Genomic DNA, 21244 nt, shown 5'->3' on the forward strand with positions numbered 1-21244 from the left:
ACTTAGAGGCATTGGCGATTGTGTTAAATGGGTTTCTAACTCTTCCAAGAACTTCTCCTCCTATTCGGCTTGAAATTTGGTGAGGTCTAAATCTCCTAGAGTTACCTAGTATATGTTGATTTGGATTAACTCTAACATCTCTAGACAAAGTTTTACCATTTGTAGTCTTCTTCAAAGAAATTTGACATTTCCTAGTTTTTGTCTTTGTTGGAATTTCCTTGGAAAAAGTGTGGGCATCTTTTTTTTTCCCTAGTCATTTCTCTAACTCTGTCTGAAAATGAATTATTAGAAGATGTTTGCCCAATCCTAGAGTTATCCTTCATTTTGACTGAGAGTAGAGATGGATCTTGAAAATCTTTATTGGCAAGTCATTATATGACAAAGGGGTGTCAAACCTAGCTAGAACTAACGAAACCAAAGTAAAGTCTATATGAGCTTATTGGATCATGTATCTGGTTGGGTTTTTTTGACACCGAAACCAAGCTGGACCAGATCAAAATCGACAAGGCACCGAACCAAACTTTAAATACCAGACTGACATTAAACTAACCCAATAATAAATAGATAGCAGCCCAAAATTCATCTAAAAATACATTTTTTTTACTTACTAATGTATTTACATGGTAAACCGAAACTAAATCGATAGTAAACCATTAACAAACCAAAATCAAACCTAGACCGGTGCATCCTAATTGGATGATGTTTCAAACTCACTCATTCTCACATCAAAACCAGTGAAACCGAACCAAAATTAGTCCAAACCATCCGATTGGCACCCCTAATATGACACTCTTGGTAAGTTGGTCTTTAGTATTGTGATCCGTCATATTTGATGGGAATGAAATAAAAGAAGACGGTCGCCCTTGTCACATTATATTGATCAAATTCTCACCACTCACCGTGCAGTAGACTAACTATTTTTATCATCTGATAACATGAAATCGACCTGGAGTGCATTCCAAGAATGCATACCAAACGCAGCCTAAGATGCATGTGGATGTATCCATGTGAGAAGAAATCTTACACTTACCTCGGTGGTCAAATTTCAGTCCTAAATAAACAAGCGAAATGATTAAAGTGAATTGTAATCTTCTGTGACATTGGAGTCCAATGATTGGGCTCAATTTCATGGCACTTTCCCTATTTTTTTAGGGCAAAATTTAACAAGAAGATCCTTTAAGGGTCCTCTACATGCCCACGAGTTGACAAGTAGTGAGAAGTAAACAATTGGGTGACATTAGGAAGTTTCAATCTATAAGCTCCGTGGGCTTGTTAAAGAAGCCCATGATGGACGTGACAAACCCATAAAACCCATAGCCAAGGAAGGATACCAACCAGGCTTGTGTTTTATATGCCTAGTTTCATAAGGCAGTGAATCTGAATCATAAGTGTACATTTCCCAAAGACACTCAGGGATCTAGGGGCTGGCCTTGCTCCACTTTCAGGATCACTTAGAAACAGGTTGACTAGGAAAAGATGGGCAATCATGAACCAACCCTTTCAGACGTGTCTGATCCAGGGGTCCATGGGCCATCCTCAAGGCCCACCGAATAGGTATCCAAGATTTACTTAATTTAGAGGTCCATGGGCAATGAGCCATCCTCAAGGCCCACCAAATGGGTATTCAAAGATTTACTCAATTCCCTGTATTGTTGCATCTTTCAAATTCAACAACACTTCTATTTGTTTGTGATTGGAGTGAAAGTCATCAACTTTGTCTTACACTACCTACTGTGAAGAATGTGAGTCATGGTTAAAAATCAATTTTGGGAGATTTTCATATGGTCACATATATGGTGATTTGACACTATGATTAGACTCTGGGAAGAGTGAATGTCACCGTTGACACTTGTCCCTATTGTTGAAGGTCCGAACTACCCTTCTCCAATCCAATTAGGGCATCAAATACCGTGGATGAAGAGATTCTCTCTTCAACTTGGGTTAAGAGGAACTAGGTCCTACTATTATAGTAACAAATATTCTAGTTCTGATCCTTCTCACATCACCTAATGATTCATAATCTCTAACTTTGAAAATTTTGAATTAGCCTTGCTAATCAAATCGATCTATACCCAAAAATTGTATCTTTAGGAATGAGTTCACTACCCTCGAAAACAAGAACAGCCACGATTTTATGATCATTTTGTCATGAATGAGAATAGATTGTTCATGGAGCAGAAGAAGATCTTGACATATATTAGTGAGTTTTTTGTTTTTGAGTTAATGATCAGGTTGCATAAGCTGTCTTTGGTGCTTACAATTATATTCAATCATGAACTAAATAAAAGTAAAAAGAGAGTTTACGAGAGTGCATGGAACCAACCCTTGAGTAGATGTCTTGTCCTATAGAGGATATGCTGAGTACTGAAAAGCCTAAAATCATATCCAATTAAGAACCAAATTATTGCAATGGAGTATGATTGTATGTGTGATAGCATCTATTATATCAGGAATATCAATGAATCCAATTATTGAAATTGCTCAGGATACTTTTTTTTAGTTTCTAGGGTCTATTTCTTAGTTCAAGATCCCTCTAACTAAATGGAATCAAAGAATTAGTAGATTTGTTCGCCCAAAACGGGAATAAGCTAGGGTTATTAACTTATAATCCGATGATCGAGTCGATTCCATGATTATAGTTTAGATACTGGAGGTTGAAGTATATTCCATCAATTTGGTATTATAATTCATTATTTTCACATTTCTACTTTTTTCATGACCTTTGCCTTTATCTTAAAATACTTTTATTTTTTGATCTCTTCATTGGACATGACATCCAGTGCTTTATTGTTGATTGATAGGTATATACATAGAGCTTTTAAGTAGGAATAATGTCACCAATTATTTAATATGCCAAGCCACCAAACAATCCTCCATTCCATTAGCTCTGTCCATCCACCTTCATTTCTTTTCTATATGAGCAAATCTCCTTGATTTACTTTGGGATGTGTGGAAGGACTTTAGTCTTTAAAGCTTTAACCCATAAGAAAAGTAGATCTCTCTCTCTCTCTCTCTCTCATATATTAGTATCTCAAAAATGGTTTCTTGAATAGATCCCACCTAACTTATAAACAAGTTTCCAAATATTAAGAAAACAAGTCTCAAGATGGTTTTTTTTGAATATATCCCACCTAACTTATAAAAGTTTCCAAAGGGTTTCTAGAATCAGTAGGTCCAATGGTAACTAGGTAACTAAAAGAAGGTCATAATCTAACATATAAAGATGTCACCATATAGCCATGATTTGATTAAAAGGAGAAAAGTGGTAATGCTAAAGACTAAATTAGAGGCATGTCCTACCCAACATAATATCATATCAAGAACTATCTTCTTCAAATGCACTCTAATGTCCTTATCTTAGTGTAACTAGATTGACTGGTCCACCTTCATAGACAAATCCTAGGTCATAAATAATACCAAAAGCATTGTGATAATGGATGAGAGGGAGGGAGAGAGGAGATACCAGCACATTCTACTTGCTTTCATTGCCCATATAGTATAGATTCCCCAACACAAGCTATAAGCTTTATAATTCATATCAAATAATCTATAGATGTTTAGAAAAGCAATGTTAAATTAATCCATACTTATAAATTGTTCTTAGTGACTAAATCGTATGCGTAAACTAAACCAAAGTTCATTAATCATTGTCACGATCATGATTACGTCTCCAAAACGCTGTTTAATTTTCTATTTGAATGCTTAAATAAGCATGTTCATCATATCATTGATTTATTTTCAGAATAAATTGGATGAAATTGAAGGCACTACTAAACTAAGCATGGAATTATTGCACAATCTAGATTGAATCACATTGAATTATTGACAATGAAATTTGAAGAACAAGTAGGTTTAATCATTCTTACAAGAACAAACAAATAATAATATTTTGAAGGCTAGTAGTATACCTTCAAATAACCCAAGTTACACAGACAGGGGGGGGGGGGGGGGAATTATATAATCTACAACTTCACAAAAGAATTTGAAATTTCTTTATAGACAAAGTTATTGCAGGACATAACTTTGTTAAGTGGGTTGGGAGTGTGGAATCTTAGGGCTCCCCTTCCTCAACTTTCACTTGTACCAAGGGAGTTGTCTCCACTCATCCTTCCTTGCTTCACTTTCTTAGTTTCCTTTTAGAAGAAACATAAAAGAAATTTCAAAAAGATAAAGAGAAAGAAAAGTAGAAAACAGGGAACAAAAGTGAAGCAATAAAAGAACCACCGAAAGCAAGTTCCCGGAGATAATATTAGGGGTGGTGGGCTTCTCCCGGAGCTTTACCACTCTATAATTATTTACCTCCACCTTCACCTACACCCCAAAAAAATAAAGAATTTTGTAAGGTAAATAAGATAAGTTTAGAGAAAATAAACAATTTATTTAGAAAGTACAGGGTCATACCTTTATTCCTTTCCATGGCTCTGCTAATGAAAGAAACGAAAATAATGATCAGAGCAACCGCAGCTAAAATTCCAATTATAATTGCAAGATTCTTTGAAGTATCATCTCCTTGAGAAGAATCTGTGGTTCACAATAAGAGTGTAAGAATTTATGAAAATATTCTATCTAGATAGCTAGCTACCTTTTTTTCTTTGTGAATGGAAATAAATGCATATTTTGTCTTCATATTAGGATTGGCTATTAACATCTCATTCTTCTTCTATCTCATCAATTATGTTCTCTTTTGCTTTACATACAAACCCCACATAATAAAATGTAGTCATTTCAAGGTCTTTTGTTAAGTTTAACAACTTTTAAGACTTTGCTTTATTCTTCAAAATCATTTCAAACAATTTATAACAAACATAAATATTTTTCTTCAAACATTGGATTCTCCCATTGTGCCTCAATTTAAGTGATTGGTTGGCAACTTCTCTTTTTGAGTTCTTTTGGGTAATGGAAGCTCCCTCTTGTTAATGTAGGAAAGTCTTCTAAAGGGATTCTTCTCTGAATTCCATCTGCTAGTCAAATACACATAGAACCACACACCCTCCTCTCAACTTTGATCAAGTATAATTACAGTTCTTAGTGACTTAAATTCTTCTTTTGGAGGATCACAACTTTAGTACTACATCAGTATTAAATAGTGCCTTCTTGGATTCTCTATGTGAAAAGTTTTTCTCAACCATCAGATATTGATCAAGAAGCAAGGTTGTATCAAATTCCTCTTTAAGGTCCTTGATCAAAGCATGGGAAATTTGGTCACAATTGAAGGTTATTTCTGTAACTTCCACATTAACAAAACCCACACCCAAATAACCCATTAATGGGCATTTCTCCTAAATACACCAGAGAGAAAGAGAGAGAGAGAGCTAGAGAGGTTACAAAATCTTTGCAGACCCAATTGACTTCTCAAAACACACTTTCAAAGGGAGAAGGGTAAATTAAACAAGATCCAGGGAGATGACTGTAAATTTGCAGGAAGCTTTCAAAACCTCACACCTGCACTAATGGATGAGGCAGAAAGAACTAAAACCAGAAACCACCATGAAGGCGTGTAAAATTAACCACTTACCCCTACTCGCTTTGGAATAATCCCCACTGGTAGAATACCTCACGTAACACTTGGCCAAGAACATATCACCATACGCCGCAGCACCACAGTCGCTCCTAAGCCGTTCGATCGCCGACGACACACAATCCTGACAGGCGCCGGTACTCAGATCACCGACACACTGAGCCATACCTTGCACTTCCCCAGACCCACCCACCCGGAAAAGCCCACCTCCATTATTGGTCAGACCATTCAAAACCGCATCACTCCGGCTCAACAGGTCCGAGTCATAACCGACCGGTGGTCCACACTTCTTCAAAACCACAGTCTTGTCTTCCACTCCTAAGAAGGAAGTGTTGTCGTACTTGATGAAGCAGCCCTGCAACTGTAACGCGCCACCCGTGCAGCTGGAGCAGAGTATGCCGATTTGACTCACCCCGTGTGCGACACAGCTGGAGCAGTCGGGCATGGAGAGGTCTCCTCGGCATTGATAGAGTCCGTAGACGACATCTTGTGAGCTGGAACCGTAGATGGTGAATTTGTTGAAGGAGGAATAGGTGGCTGAGTTGACGAACGAGGTGAGGAGCGAGTTGAGATTTGACTCGTAAGCTGAGCCTGGAGCGAACCTGAGCTGAGAACAACCACCGAAGATGAAGGTGTCTGTGGCTGCTCTTGATGGGTTCGAGAAAGATGAGAGAGTGAAGAAGAGGATTAGGAGAAGGAGAAGAGATGGAAGTCGAGAAGCTCTGGACATGGCTCTTAATTTCTCTTGTGAACAGAACTGACTTGTGAGTGAGTTGTGAGAGAGAGAGAGCGAAGGACTTAAGTGAGATGAGTAAGGAAATCTGGACCGTTGATGGTGGGGTCTATCACTCTATCATATGTTTAGAACATTCTCTGTGAGTCACAGAGCCTCCTCAAAGGACAAAAGTACCCTTGTCTTTTGTGTGTAATCTGTTCTTGGACTTCCTGGTACCATCTGATCAAGTGGGTCCCATTGTGAAGATTTTCTGGGCCAAAAATTGGTCAGGTTCTTGTTGGATAATTCACGGAGTGGGACTTTCCCGTTTGATGCTTTGCGTTAAAGAGACGGGAAAATGGAGGAGGGTATTACGTCCGGATTCCTGAATAGCGCACTAGACTAGACTAGAGTAGTAGAGTTTGCGTCATACGGTCACAGTGGGGAACTATCTGGAACTGGAAAAATAAACCAATCATTAATGGTCATCACTCATCAGGGTCAAAAGTGGGCGAACTAGAAACGGGCCAACTGTAACATGTGTTCGGGTCCAGTCAAAAGTGGGCTAACTATAAAATGTGTTTGGGTCAAAGTCTGTGGAACGAGGACTGTACACCGTAAATTTGTACTTCCACAACCATAAGGAACCGGTGGTTTTTTAACAAACTCAACTCAGATTTACCGGTTTGCCCATCTGGTCCAGTTCAGGCTCTACACTGCTCCATGTAGTGTATGTAGACTCTATGCATAGTTTAAAGAACCGGATCGGACCAGCCAGCAAACCAGGATAGATTGCAATTGGATACTTGAACAGTCCTGGTTCCGGTCTGACTCACTTTTGGGCGAAAGTCTTGTAGCTAACCCCGAAAAAAAAACTGAACCACCTAAACGGTATGCCGTCTGCTTCGGTTTCTAAAACTATAGGCTTAGTTTGGACCCAAATGGTCACAAATCTAACTTTAGGAGCCTTCCTTTTTCATTTAAAAAGATCGAGTCTTCCTTCACCCACGTCGACGAGGAATCTCTTCAATTAGAAGCCATCACTGCGTTTGGATGTGACTTTAAGAGTTTAAGTACAATGAAGGGTATTTCAGACCTAGAATAACTAATTATGCCGGTAGATTCGTGATTGAAGAGTTCACCTGGTACCATAAAACTTTCTCCATATATGAAATTTGAAGGATTAAAAGAAACCATAATATAATATCGAAGAATACATATAGTGAGGGATAGTAGGTCTGGATTAGGTGTTGTAAAATGGGACCATTTAAAAGTAGATTGTGAAACAATGGCTTTGGGTTGCCTTTTCTCTCTAAATTTAACTATATAAGCTTAAATTAATCCCAAATTCTTGTTTAATTGGGGTTAGAGAGGCGTAATTGATACGATTTTTTTTTATTTTATTTTCATGACAAGCAAGATTTGTCATGTTTGTGCACTGGGCAATAATCATGGAGCGTTTTCTTTGTCAAGTTGTGGTTTCTAACTTCTAAGAATGAGCTTTGGTTTAGTCACTTCCCTTTTGGGGGTAGAGATGAAAAATGGTTTGAGACTTTGAGGTTTATCGTATAGAATCTTAAATTTAGCAGTAAATTGGGCAGTTTAATTCCTTGTTTAAGAAATGTTGAATAACACCTTAACTGTACTGTTTAATTCAAGTATTCTAGGAATTTGGACTGTTGAATAGGTAATTTGTTTAAGTGAAAAAGGATTTTGTCGGGGAGCATAGCTCTTGCGCACAGACATAGGACGGAGTAAAATGAACCCCCTACCCCCATAGAAGGCAGAAATCCTGCCCATGTTGATATTTTTGCGCATGCTCACAAGGGCCACGCTTTGAGAAAAAAAACCTCCGCCCTTCATTTAATCTGAAAATTGGTTTTTTTTAATTGATAATCTTAAAAAAATGTTGAACTTATTGTGGAACTATTGAATAAATCCACTTCAAATGTTTAACCTGTTAGGTAAAGATGCCCAATAAATATGTATATGAAGTCATCCAAATTCCTTAGGTTTCCTAATGTGATTATTCACAACATCTATCTCACGTGTTACCCCTCTTTTTGAATGGTAGTATACGTGGCATGTGTGATTCTCTTTTAAACATATAGCCATACATACATGAATTGTTATCACCTCTAATTCGCAGGTGATAATCATTCTACATTAATGCATCAATAACAAAGTGGGGCTTGTGACTTTGATACTATGATCAATAAGTCCAACTAAAAAAGAACTAAGATGTTTGATGAAGAAGCTCAACTGATATTGAAGCTATTGTAATATTTTATCAAATATTCATTTTGAGCTTTATCATTGAGAAAGAGAGAACTACTACATTGAACTTGTGGTCTCCATAGGAGTAAAATGTTTTCATGGCTGGGAAGATATTTATTCAGGTTATTGCAATCATGCAATATATTGTGTCCTTTCTTTCTTTGCTTCTCTTCTTTACCAAAATCCAGAGATTGCATTCTTAACTACCCCCCCCCCCCCCAAAAAAAAAAAAAATTTCCAAAGATTGCATGTTAGAATCACATCTTTCCTTAGAATGCCCCTATAATGTAGGATTTAGATTTTAAAATGAGATAATACAGAGTCTGAAATTGATGAAGCAACTGACTTTAATCTCTTTTTCATGTGTTATTTCTAGCTTAAGAGAACAAGAGGTGGTCCACCTAAGAATGTAAGTCACCTACCTTTGATAATTGAGGAGAGAATAATCTCATCAAAACTCAGACATGAAGCATTCTTATTTTAAGATTTTGATCAAACATATGTGTATTGTCCTAATTCATTTGTGGGATTGTTTGAGGAGATTAGTTAACCTATAAGCACATAGAATACAAGGGGGAAAAAGGCACTAGGAACTAAACTCATCTTTCCACATATAAAATTAAATAGTGACACATAGCATTCTAATCCTAATCCTATTGGGATGTCCACGCATAAGACAAAAGATAGTCTCACATTGGCTATGAATGGGTAACTTGAACAACTCTCTCTTATGACTAGCTTTTAAGGATGAGTTCTATCCTGTAAAAAGTTTTTATCTCCCTCTCCGGCCCTATATGTTTCTTTTGCGTTCTGAATCGACAAGATTGCAATAGAAATTAATTTGAAACCTGGATTATTAGTTGCTACACATTGTTGCACCATGATTGACCTCAAAGACTTGTAAAAAATAGAAATTTTGGCTTTTTAGTTTAATAGATCTCTTGGACCTCTCCCCCCCACCCCCAACCCCCAAGTCCTCTCCCCTCCTCTACACTCAATTCATCAATTGCTGGGGACTTCTAGATTTAATATGGTTTGTCATATAGTTTCTCTGTTGTGGAGAACCCATCCATGGTTGTTCCCTGGAAAGCAAGAAGAAAGAGATGGAAGAGGTAAGGGGTCTCATTCAACAATGTCGTTATATAATTTACACTAATTTGTCTATACTCTGCATCTTATCAGCCATTGGCATTTTGCTTTTCTAACAATATAGTGACTTCTCCATGGCTGGTCCTACAGAACTTTAATGTTATTGGTGACCTTCAATAAACCCTAGAAATTCAAGAACTTGTGGAAGGGGCTGAATTTTTTTTTTAAACAAAAAAAAACATCAAAAGTTCCTGATTAATTCATGAGTTGCTGCCTAAGTTCACCCGAGCAATGGGCGGCCTAGCCAAGCAAGCCCGGTGTTTGGGCAGTCTGAGCCAGATTGTTATCCTCTGTTGTTCGCTACCCGAACAGCACCTGCTGTTCGCTACCCGAACAACACCTGCTGTCCCTCACATGGGGGCGAAATGACGACTTAACCTCCCTGCCCGAACACATTGCCCGAGGGAGGTTAAGTCATCATTTCGCGCCCCATGTGAGGGGACAACACTGTGCAGTTCGGGCAGCGAACAACAGAGGATAAAAATTTGTCTGAGCCCTTTGAAGGTTTGATGATGGAATTATGGGTCCACCAGATACTAAGTAAATTAGTATTTCTACTAGAATTTTTTTTTTTTTTTTGTAGTGATAGGAGGGGTATCCGACTTTAGGCCAACTAAATCCCCCCTGGGTTCATACATGACCCCCGCGCCATGCACGAATCGGGAGCTTCTGGGCCCTAATGAGCCTCAGGCGGGTGGCCCCAAGAAATTATGCTGCGGTGAAGGTTTGATCACGAGACCTTGCTTCCTGAGGCGGATTTCTATTAGAATTTTGTATATATACTTACCCTTTACATATAGACTTGAATGACACCTCTATAGGTGTATTTATAATTCCTTTTTGACCGATATTCAGAATTTGACACTATATTTTAATTTTTCCTTAATAGTATTCCCAAAAGACCTTTAAGATAATGGAAGATAGATGTAGCGGTTGCTGGATAGGAGAATGGGCAATAGGGTTCGTGAGGCATGAAGATGATTTCTTAGGAAAACGGTTCTTTTTTGTGTTTTTGTTTGTAAGGTTGAAATTACTTTTTTGCCCATCAAAAGAGTATTATTTCAACATGTGCTCATTATAGTGCAACAACAATATTGAGCGGATCTTCCACCAAAAAAAAGTAATATTGAGTGCATCCAATTTCAGTTTCGAAATTGAAAAGGTTTCTCATTTATTAGAATTTTTCTTTCATTTGATTTCTGTTTCACTGAATAAGATGTATAAATTAATCAAACCAAACAAATTTTGAAATCTAAATCACCTCATGAAATTGAAATATAAATCATACCAAATCAGCCCTTACTTGAGCTTTATGGTGGGTTAGATGAAATTGAAATTTAGAGGACAATAGCTTGACAGATACTTCCAAGGTGTTCGATTGATCGATTCACATGTCAAATTTTAACCCATATAAATTTCATCAAACTAAAAAATAAAGCGTGGAAGAACCTATTAATACAAAGAAGTTCAGGCCAAATAAGCTTTAGAATACCCAAATGGTGTATGCTTATATGTGAAGGTATATGATTGCATTTGAGTTTGATTTGATGCGTGGCGTGGTCAATCCAGAACACAGTTAATATATCCAATGGTAATCGATAATTCGGCATTGGAATTGGTATCAATATGGAAAGGCCAATATCAGTTTAGATTGGACAGATTTATGCGAATATTTTTTAAAATTTTGATTTTTTTTAACATTTTAATCAATTCATAGATATTGGATTGGCCAGAAATTGGTTTCGGTCTCTACAAATATTGATATGAATCGATCGATCTAATCAATCTGATATTGATTCCTCAAACCAAGAATTTCATCCAAAGAAAGAAAAAAAACCGATCTCATGAGCATTCAAAACTCCAAACCCCCAATCAAAACAAAAAAAAACAAAAAAAGGGGAGGGGGAGGAAACAAACAACAAGAGTTGTATTGTGTTAATAAGGAAAAATGGATTTAAAAAAAAAAAAGGAAAATGAGGGAATAAATTTGGTTCACCATTTATTCATTTAGTAAAATCGTAATTTCAAGAGGTACGAACCATGACGTTGTGCATCATGTCCTTGAATTCATAGAAGTCAACGAGACCATCTTGGTTACGGTCAACGGAGAGGATCATACGTTCAACACGACCGAAGTCTCTACCTTCAGGCATCCCAAGTTTCCTGAGTACCACCTGCAAGTCCATGGCCGATATGAATCCGTCACCATCTTCGTCAAACACCTTGAAAGCCTCCGTCAGATCCGCCTCTTCCTGAACCGATGGTTCTGCTTCTCCTTCTCCTGCAATATCACCACCACCACCACATGGACACGTAGCGCTGTCATTGCTGTTGTTGTTGTTGTTGTTGTTGTTGTTGCCGAAGAAGGTGTCGTCGAGCGACTTGTGCAAGGCGTCGAAGTCTTCGAAGGCGAGGCCACTGTTGCCAGGCCTTATATAGGATCGGATTATGGATTCAATCTCCGATGGATCGCTTTCCAAACCAAGGAGGTCAAGGGCTTGGCTTAGTTCTTCCACGGCGATGATGCCGTCACCGTTCTTGTCGAATATATCGAAGATGCGACGCAGGCGGATGCAGTTGAGGCATGGTGTCTTTAACCGGAATGAGGATGACGGCCGGCTTAGGCTCGTTGCCTTTGCCTCCGTCATCTCTCCTCCGTTTCTGGTTAATTTGCAGAGGCAGAGGCAGAGCGTTGTAGATCGTATGTATGTATGTATGTACGGGTGCCTCTTCCTGAGAACAGAGAAAGATGCAAAGACACAGCCGCTGACGAAGACGTTGACTTGGCTCTTTGGTCAAACGTGGACAAAGTTTTAAACATGGAATTCGGATTTTGGAATGAAGTCCTGTCGATTTTGATCCTCATTTTAGAATTTAGATTCGAATCGACCAGAATAAGTAGGAATTGACCGATTCTTCCAACCATTGTGGATCGGCCTATAAATTTATCCAATAAATCAATAAAAGAAAAACCCAATTATAGATTTAGGATCTAAGCATCACATACCTCAATTTCATCTTAAAATCACCCCCAAAAAAAAAAAATTTCTTTAATACTATGCATTATGTATATGAAGATCGCTTTCAGGGTTTTGGGAATCAGTATTGTATCAGTGTCCATCGATATCAATACCAATAACTTTGGCCCATATTGGATCGATGGTACAGTTTTGAATAAAAGATAAAATGATCAAAATACAATACGGTATTGATATCTTTGAGGGCAAAAATGTTTGATATGATATGTATTGATATTGATATAGATTTTGGAACTAGCCGATACCCAATCCATGCTCGCCTTCGCTATGGCGGGTCCTTTAACCAAGCCACTGCCTATGCGATTCATTCTTTCAACTGGCAAATAGGAGAAACACAGACCAACAGACATTGGTGTCTTCACTGAAACAAAAACTTAGTTCTGGCTTCTTGAGTATTACTATTAGTTACATTGGAGTCGCACTAACTGTATTGCTATCAGATCCAGTACTAAATGATGTTCAGATTGGAATTGAACCATCAAGGAGGTCCATCGATCATTGATGGAGTCTGCAATAGAATTGTTGAGAAGGTTGTGACAGAAAATAAAAATGAAGAGGAAGCACATTCAAGCGATTAGAACCTACACGGTCTGCCATTCTCATTTGATGGAAGGCCATCCAGCAATGCATAAAATAGTTAGGGGTGTCAATCGATTGGTTTTGTCCGGTTTCAATCGAGCTGAACCAATTTTGGGCTGATAATGGACCAAACCAACACCAGACTGTTACGCTGCATTTTGGTTTGGTTGGCTTTATCGGTTTGGCTTAATGGACTCTTATCAAGCTGCTAGCCGGTTCAATTTCATTTTTTTTCTTCATAAATATGCATTAAAAAAAAAACCGAAAATAACAGCTTTTAAATCGATTTGTTTCCGCTTTCGATTGGTATGGTTCAGTTTCTATAGTTTCATTACACCAAAACCAAAAGATAACAGTTTGATTTGGGCTGAACCAATCGGTTTAGTTGGTCCGACCAGTTCGGTGTGGAAATTGACACCCCTAGCTTATAACCGATTTATGGGATATGCTTTTAGAACACATATTGGGTTGCTTGAGACTTCAGATATTAAGACTTCATGTCTGGTGAGTTTGATTTATTGAGGCATATATTAGTCATTCAGTCATTCCTCACCATATCCTTCAAACTTGACTGAAGGTGTTTGTTGGCATTGTTCAATGAACTGTGAACAATTATCAACATTAAAGTACATAGTTGCTCTGTTTGGTTTACAAAGTAAAGATAATGATTGGCTGAACTATATCTGTTACAACCTTTTTAGATATTAATGCTTGCACTGATAAGGTAGTTAATTACAAACCCTAATGGAACATACAACCATTGGAAAGTGACAGAACAACCGAACTACAAATGGTTACAGTAAACGAATTCACATATCCATTCCAACTATTCAAGTAAAAATAATTCCAATATAAGAATGTTTCCTATTTCTGCTTTTTCCTTTCATTTCACACAACTGATCTACATGTATAAATTGAGATGGAACAATAAACATAAATGAATACTTGAAGTATTTCTCATTATTTAAGTTTAACTATGCTTTCTTGTGAGCTGATGCTCTCTCTTTCTCCAACTTTTCAAAGAGGCTTCCATCATAAACACCTCTAATGATGTCTTTGTGTAGAAAGCCATCTTTGTCACTGCAAAGGATATATAATGCCTTCCATTCTGTCCAGGCCCCAATCCTACCACCAATCACATCATTTTAACCTCGTTAGATTTTTAACAAGATCATGAAGTTATGAATCTCTAATCAGAATGACAAACTCACCATCCTTTGTAGTCTTTAGGAATCCTTTTGTCCTTGAGCAGTTCTGACAATTCTTTTGATGTTAAAGCATTTGGATTAGTAAGGGCATGCTTATGAAAGATCTCCTCAAACTTCGCTGGTACGAACCTGAACAAAATTAAAGTTGACATTAAAGAAACAGAGTAGTGAAATAGGAGTAGTTTCAAACAACAATGCAGATTTTTTATCCTCAAGATCACTATAGGTATGATCAAAAGCTTTGAAGAAATTAGATTTTTTAAGAAGTAGTGAAATGTTAGTAGTTTCAAACAACCATTTTCTACTTAGGTGCTCTGTATAGTATAGCACAGAACAATGGAAGTACATAGGTTCTTTACCTTCCTTCTGCATCATAGACACCAGTGTCACTCCCATGTTTGCCTTTATGTATGTTCTTTACCTCAATTGGGAACAGAAGAGAAAATTTTCCCTGCAGAATACAAAATGAAATAATGGATCTCAGTTTGGGATTTTATTGTGAAATATACAAATTGATTTTAGAATGAGAAGGGCTAGCCCAAAGGATAATTCCATGCACTAAATGTCATGCAATATTTTTAATCAGAAGAGAGAGAGAGAGATCAAAACTAATGACATTTCAGAAGGATTTGTATAAACTCAACTTAAGGTATTGTTAAATCTTAGATCATGAAGTGTGAAGAAGGCAGGGCAGTTGGAGAACCCAGAAGGTTCCGTCATCAAGAATTTTTGAGAGCCCAAACAAAAGTGCTTAAGCTGGCCATAACAAGGTTCCAACTTTTGGGGGAATTCATAGTTGAGCTCTAGTTTCAATTTCATAGCACTCCAAAAAATTTTGCCATTTTCCCAGTAGCTTAAAAAGATTTCAAAGAAAATTTTGAGATTTCAGTTAATTCTAAAAAACAAAGATTCAATTTAATGCACAACAATGTTAATTTTAGATATATTTGTTCGCATTTTGGATGTAAACTTCATCCCTTTTAAATCACAGGCTACGGTTACACAATCTGGAAATTTACACCGTTTGGACAGCAGGAGTTCCAAAACTGGTCAATTGACAACAATTTTTTAATATTTTGTAAGAAAATTTAAGCATAGCTACCAAACTAGATTCCCACAATAATCACAATCATGTTTCTTTAGAGTTTGAATTCCACAATCTTAAGTTGATGTTTGATGTCCCACTTATAATGGGAATTAGATTATTACTCTTCCAGAATATAGATTCTCAAGGATCCAAACAGAGCTTTTATAGGCATTTGCATAGCAGGATTTTCTTATTAAAGCTTCATCTAGCTTAAGATATAGCCCAACCTCTTGCTGATATAAAACAGAGTCTACAAAAAGTTTCAGTTCCACAAAGCCTAACCATCTAAAAAAGGGTGTATCCAGTGCACGCAACCTAGCTTACCTATGTTTTCGCAGAGATGCTGTTTCTAAACTCGAACTCGTGACCACTTGATCACAATGAAGCAACCATACCGTTGCACCGTGGTGGGATTATAGGATTCAGTTATTTCTAATTAATTACCTAAAATTTTTGGGATTAGTTTTCCATTTGACCAATAAAAAAACTAATTAACCATAATCACCTAATCCACTATGGTCATAATCTCCGGCAGCAGTTACCGGATGAACAACGTGGACGCTTACGCAAGCAGTGGACTCCGTAAGATTCGGTCAGAGTCAAAGCGTAGGCATTTGAGGAGAACTTATCATTGACTCGGTCCGAGTTGGGTTCTGATCTCTGGCAACTCGCACGGTTTACCAACCAAAGTCCAACCGCAAAAGATGGTCAACAAAAGTCAGCGAATGTTATTGTAGGTATAGTATTCTCTGCAACTTACTTTGCACTATTGAACAGATGAGATGAGATGAGATGGGACTTCCATTGAATATTTGATCTGAGTGCAAAATTCACAGATCAAAAGATGTGCAATGGGCCTAATCGTTTCATTGCGCACGGCCCTGTGTTTGCGCAGCACAGGCAGGACAAGACAGCGCACGGTAGAGAGAGAGAGAGAGAACTTACCGGACGAGTTTTAGGACTGAGGGCGACATTAATGAAGATAGAGGCAATGGAGGACAAAGGAATCCCAGCGCCGATCGCACGGAACCCTGCAATTCCATGAAATATATATGAGAAAAGAGAATAAAGGAATCAAGGAATGAACGAATAAAACACAAGTTTAATCAAATAATTATAATATAAGATCGATATTGATGAGGAAGGAAAAGGGCCGGAAGGGAAAAAGGAAGAACCTTGGAATGTTTCCCAAGGGTAGATAAGCCCATCTTTGTTCCTGTCAAAGAAAGCCGCATGTTTCTGTAGAGGGCTCAGGTCTCCGCCGTCAACGCCTACAACCGCTTATTAATTTCCAGTTTCAATCAGTTAATATGTAAAAATAGACACACAGGAAGAACACCAAGTAAAGAACCAAACCCTTTTCAATTCGACTCCTTTTTTTTTTAAAAGAAAAAAAAAAAAAGAAGATAAAATTTACACAAACAACTCACCCTGGTTATTGGTATCATAATCATTGGATAGTGCAACAGAGGAGGAGGAGGAGGAAGCCATGAGTTGAAATGTTTTTAGAGAGAGAGAGGAACCGAGAAAAGGATTTGCAGTAAAGAGGTGAGGAGGGTGTTTGAAAGAAAGGAACCCAGGGAGGAGAATATTTATTTATTACTGAAAAGAGCAGGGAGAGATGGGAATTGGGAAGGAATCGAATAAGTTAAGATAGATTTGGGCAAGAGGTGTCTTTCAGTTTCAGTTTCCCTTCATACTTCATGTGAGGGTTTTGGTTTGAGTCATAAATTTGAGGAGTTACAAGATTAAAGAAAGAAAAATTTATCCAAAAAAAAAACAAGATTAAAGAAAACGAAAGGCTAAAACGTAAAGGGAAGGTTTTATTTTTTATTTTTTTCCCCATCAAAATGGATTGATGGCTTCTTCGTGTGGGGATGGAGAAATGGGTCTCATATCCATTTACACCGCACATTCAGAGTCAGAGAATCTCCACTGTTGGATTGATGGAGATGCTCTGTGGACCAATCCCTCGCCATCATTGCTGACCGAAATATCTGTGGGTGAGGTAACTATTGATGACGTATGTAGGCAGTAGAAGTACAAAATAAGGGAGTCGTAGGATTTTAGGAGAGAGATAAAAAAAAAAAAACTGAAATCCAGGGAAGAGCTTAAAAATGGAGACAGTTTTCATTTACGGTTGTGTAAACCGTGTGTATGTGAGAGGATGGGAGTTTTAAGCCATTAATTAATGGGTGGGAATTTGACTTTTTCATTTTTGACACGACAGTGTATGAAAACTTCCCCGTTAAAAATTGAAGCAAACTTCTTTGGAGATTCTCTAAAATGCATCTCAAACAAACTAGTTTCTACCATTGCAACTTAACCTCACACGATCATGATTCTAAGTATCAATATTAGATCGTTCGTATCTCGCAATCTGTATTGGTTTTGCACCTTGTCAATCCTGATATTGTAACATACAAGGGATAAATCGATCAAAAAAACTATTTTTTAAGGAGAATCAGGTTCAAATTTGTCTGATACGATTGATCCTTGCCAATACCGATCCGATACTATATCGATTTCCAAGTTGATCAATTCCTGTTCCGATATGCATTAAAACCATGCACAAGATCACATTGAAATTATACCAAACACAATTTGCAGTGGTGTATTAAAATTGAAACTATGAAAGAAACTCCTCTAAAGATTCTGGGGAGAGCCTTTCGCATGTGATCTATTTTTCCTTCTTCTTTACTCTTTCTAATTATGATGTGGTTAAGGATAAGAGGGTCATCAATCAACACCGTTTTGGGTAATTGCAATGGTTTTTATTCCGTTCAATCTTAAACGGGTCAATCCCAAAACTGTCCCATTTATTAAACATTTACAAAATTAAGATCAAACCCTTTTAATAATGGGATAATTCGGTTCTTATTTCGATTTCTTAACGTTTCTAGCATTTATCTCAAATAAATCCAAAGTTCCTATTTATACAAATAACTTTTTAAGCATATAAATAATTAAATATATATTCTTAAGCAGACAAATTATTAAACATCAACCTTTATTTTTTCTTAGTAATTACTAATTAAGATTTAATATACATCTTAAATGGTTCCTAATCACCTTTTATTGACTTTCGGTTATGAAATTGGTTGACCCACAACTGTTTTAAAACAAGCTTCCAATACAATGTCTCATTTAGTGGGCCCGTTCTAGAATTATTCTCGGTCTTGGTTTCAAATTGGCACCCTTACACGGACGAGTTGCAAGTTTGAAAAAACGTGGAGAGAGAGAGAGAGAGAGAGAGAGAGAGAGAGTGAGTGTGTGTGTGTGGTTTGAAGACTCAGATCAAAATCGGTGTATTCCAGCAGGCCATGAATGGATGTTGGGAATATTATTTTAATAAATTGAGAATATATAATTCATGGCATTCGCTTAACCCTTGAAAGAAACAAGTACATACAACAGGAGAGCCTGACACACAAACTCACAAATAAAATCATAAACAATTGGTGGGGCTGAGTAATACTACCGGTCGATCAGTCTCCTTTAAAACGAAGTCTCCATTTTGTTTCATTTAATATCAATTTTGTTTTTCAAAAAAAACTGAAGAAATAATAAAAAATTTATTAAAAAACAAAGGGTCTCTCACTCTCTCACTCTCTCACTCTCTCACTCACCCAATCTGGTTCAATGTAACCATTTTTATCAAAAAGGTTAAAAGCTTAAAAAAAAATTAAGTAGGAGAAAGATACATGTCTAAAGATGAAAGTTTGTATACAAGGAACCCACGTCCTTGAATAAGGAGAGGAAAGAAAGAATGCGGAAGGATGTGTACATTGCAGTTGCGTGCCCACCTTTTTCTCTAAAGAAATTCAATCTTTCAAAAAAAAACCCTTAAAAAATATGCATTGGTGTAACTGTGATAATATGTTTTCAAACTTATCAACATTGAGGAGAGTTTTTCACCACCCTCTTCATCCAAGGTGATACGATGCTATGGTTGGACCCCTAGAATAGTAATGTTATCATTTACTCTCTCTTATTTATGAAGGTCTGAAATATCCTTTCTCATTTCAATTGGAGGATCGAATCCAATTGGATTAAGAGGTTCTTTCTTCACCTAAGGGTGAGGTGAAGGGAAACTTGGTCCTTCTGAAAATGCAAATAATATCATGCAAAAACCCTCTTTGGATTGATGTTCTTGGGTATTGTCACTGTTGCTCATCATCCCAGTATTAAGAAATGTGGGTTCAGGGAATGAGTTCTCAAGAGAGAAGAGAGGAGCAAAGGAAACGAAGGGAAAGAATGAAAAGAGGTTGTTGACCATGGTTACAAATCAAATCTATTTATACACTTTGTAGTTTAGTAAAATAGTATCTACAAAACTTAGAATAAAATAAAAAAAATAAAAAAAAAAACTCTGAAAATAACAAATAAATGAAAACCTCTGCTTCATCTTCCTGATTTTAATCTCTACATTTCTGATTGATCTGATTCAAATCAGAATCAATGGAGACTAATCCCATGTCCAATTATAAGTTTTTAAACCTTGTTGTTTGATATCTGAAGTGAACCACAATCACCAGGTTAGGTTTTTCAACGTAACAATGAACAGTGGTTGGACCAGCCTAACCAGATCAAAATGCTTATCGAGCTGGTCCAGTTTCAAAACCCATGTCACTTGTACATGCGTACCGCATAAGTACCAGACTTGGGTTCCACAACATTTTTCCTTTCACTCTCTCTGCATCTTTTGGGAGGTCACAGGGATTGATCATTCTGGTTATACTGGATTCAGCAACTCTGAATTCCTCAGTTCATCGCAACAGCAAGCCATATCCATGACTGGTTCAATGAAAACAAAACCGAGAAGTGGGCAAAGCAAAAAACACTTGCCCATTGATCATGCAAGACTTATATTACATATTGCATCCTAAATACGAGACTAGTATTCATTATAGTAGTAATAAAAACTAGATTAGGTTAAGATTGGATTTAGAAGTTGAAGATCCCCGGAACAGGAACCCAGTTACCTCCAAATCAGTGAACAGACTCACAAGACACGAGGGGTTTAGTCAAAAAACTCTAAAGAGGGGAGAGGGGGGGGGGGGGTGTTGAAACCCAACTTGAACCGGTCCCATTGTCATCCCTTTTTGTGTTCCTCAAACCACTTTGTTCCAAGAAAAGGAATTGCCTGTTAACAGCGAAAGCAATGGCATAATAACTGTAAATTGAAGAATACAGAGCAGGGACATGTTCAATACTGTTACGAGTTTAACACTCTTAACTCAAAACAATTGTGCCATGGATGAAATAGGGATATAAATGGATAATCGAAAATCCGAATCCAATCCCCATCCGAATCCAGTTAGGGACATCCAATCTGCATCCATTTAGGAACATCCGTATTCATTTAGAGATATCCCAAAAAAAATCCGAATACTCCGATAAAAATCCGACCTAAAAAAATCCAAATACTTTATAATAAAAAATTAAAAAAATATTGATCTTACGGGTTTTTGAAGATTCAACAGGTTCTAGAACATGAGAAAAAGAGAATCATGATCTAAGAGATATGGATTGAGAGTCAATTGTATCCGCTAGGGAGAAGAAGGTTCGGGTTACACAAGACAAAGACGTAAACACATGGTAGAAAATCCAAATTCGATCCGCACCTAAATCTATTTAGAGGTCTCCATAGTCAGCTAGAAAATATTTGAA

General features: G+C 37.3%; 3 protein-coding genes across 3 annotated transcripts; all 3 read right to left on the bottom strand.

Moving 5' to 3' along the window:
• Positions 1-3801: 3801 nt before the first annotated feature.
• Positions 3802-6341, bottom strand: LOC122654095 (plasmodesmata-located protein 7-like). Its single transcript, XM_043848072.1, has 3 exons — positions 5516-6341; positions 4402-4521; positions 3802-4305 (listed from the first exon to the last, which is right to left on the bottom strand). The coding sequence occupies exons 1-3, from the start codon at positions 6246-6248 to the stop codon at positions 4292-4294; spliced, it is 867 nt and encodes a 288-aa protein (XP_043704007.1). The 5' UTR covers positions 6249-6341; the 3' UTR covers positions 3802-4291.
• Positions 6342-11652: 5311 nt separating this feature from the next.
• On the bottom strand, positions 11653-12352 carry LOC122656463 (calcium-binding protein CML42-like). Its single transcript, XM_043850979.1, has one exon. The coding sequence runs from the start codon at positions 12305-12307 to the stop codon at positions 11684-11686; it is 624 nt and encodes a 207-aa protein (XP_043706914.1). The 5' UTR covers positions 12308-12352; the 3' UTR covers positions 11653-11683.
• Positions 12353-14070: 1718 nt separating this feature from the next.
• On the bottom strand, positions 14071-17062 carry LOC122654907 (probable peroxygenase 4). Its single transcript, XM_043849169.1, has 6 exons — positions 17002-17062; positions 16747-16854; positions 16517-16602; positions 14844-14935; positions 14488-14613; positions 14071-14401 (listed from the first exon to the last, which is right to left on the bottom strand). Exons 1-6 carry the CDS (start codon positions 17060-17062, stop codon positions 14251-14253), a joined length of 624 nt encoding a protein of 207 aa, XP_043705104.1. The 3' UTR covers positions 14071-14250.
• Between the last annotated feature and the right edge of the window lie 4182 nt (positions 17063-21244).

This window comes from Telopea speciosissima, chromosome 3 (genome assembly GCF_018873765.1).
Source record: "Telopea speciosissima isolate NSW1024214 ecotype Mountain lineage chromosome 3, Tspe_v1, whole genome shotgun sequence".
NCBI classification, from domain to species: domain Eukaryota; kingdom Viridiplantae; phylum Streptophyta; class Magnoliopsida; order Proteales; family Proteaceae; genus Telopea; species Telopea speciosissima.

Coding starts and splice junctions, on each gene's coding strand:
- LOC122654095 (XM_043848072.1), bottom strand. CDS start 6,248: ATGTCCAGAGCTTCTCGACTTCCATCTCTTCTCCTTCTCCTAATCCTC. Junction 4,522..5,515: donor TTATTCCAAAGCGAGTAGGG/GTAAGTGGTTAA, acceptor TGTGAACCACAG/ATTCTTCTCAAGGAGATGAT.
- LOC122656463 (XM_043850979.1), bottom strand. CDS start 12,307: ATGACGGAGGCAAAGGCAACGAGCCTAAGCCGGCCGTCATCCTCATTC.
- LOC122654907 (XM_043849169.1), bottom strand. CDS start 17,062: ATGGCTTCCTCCTCCTCCTCCTCTGTTGCACTATCCAATGATTATGAT. Junction 16,603..16,746: donor CCCTTGGGAAACATTCCAAG/GTTCTTCCTTTT, acceptor ATGGAATTGCAG/GGTTCCGTGCGATCGGCGCT. Junction 14,614..14,843: donor GTCTATGATGCAGAAGGAAG/GTAAAGAACCTA, acceptor AATTTTGTTCAG/GTTCGTACCAGCGAAGTTTG.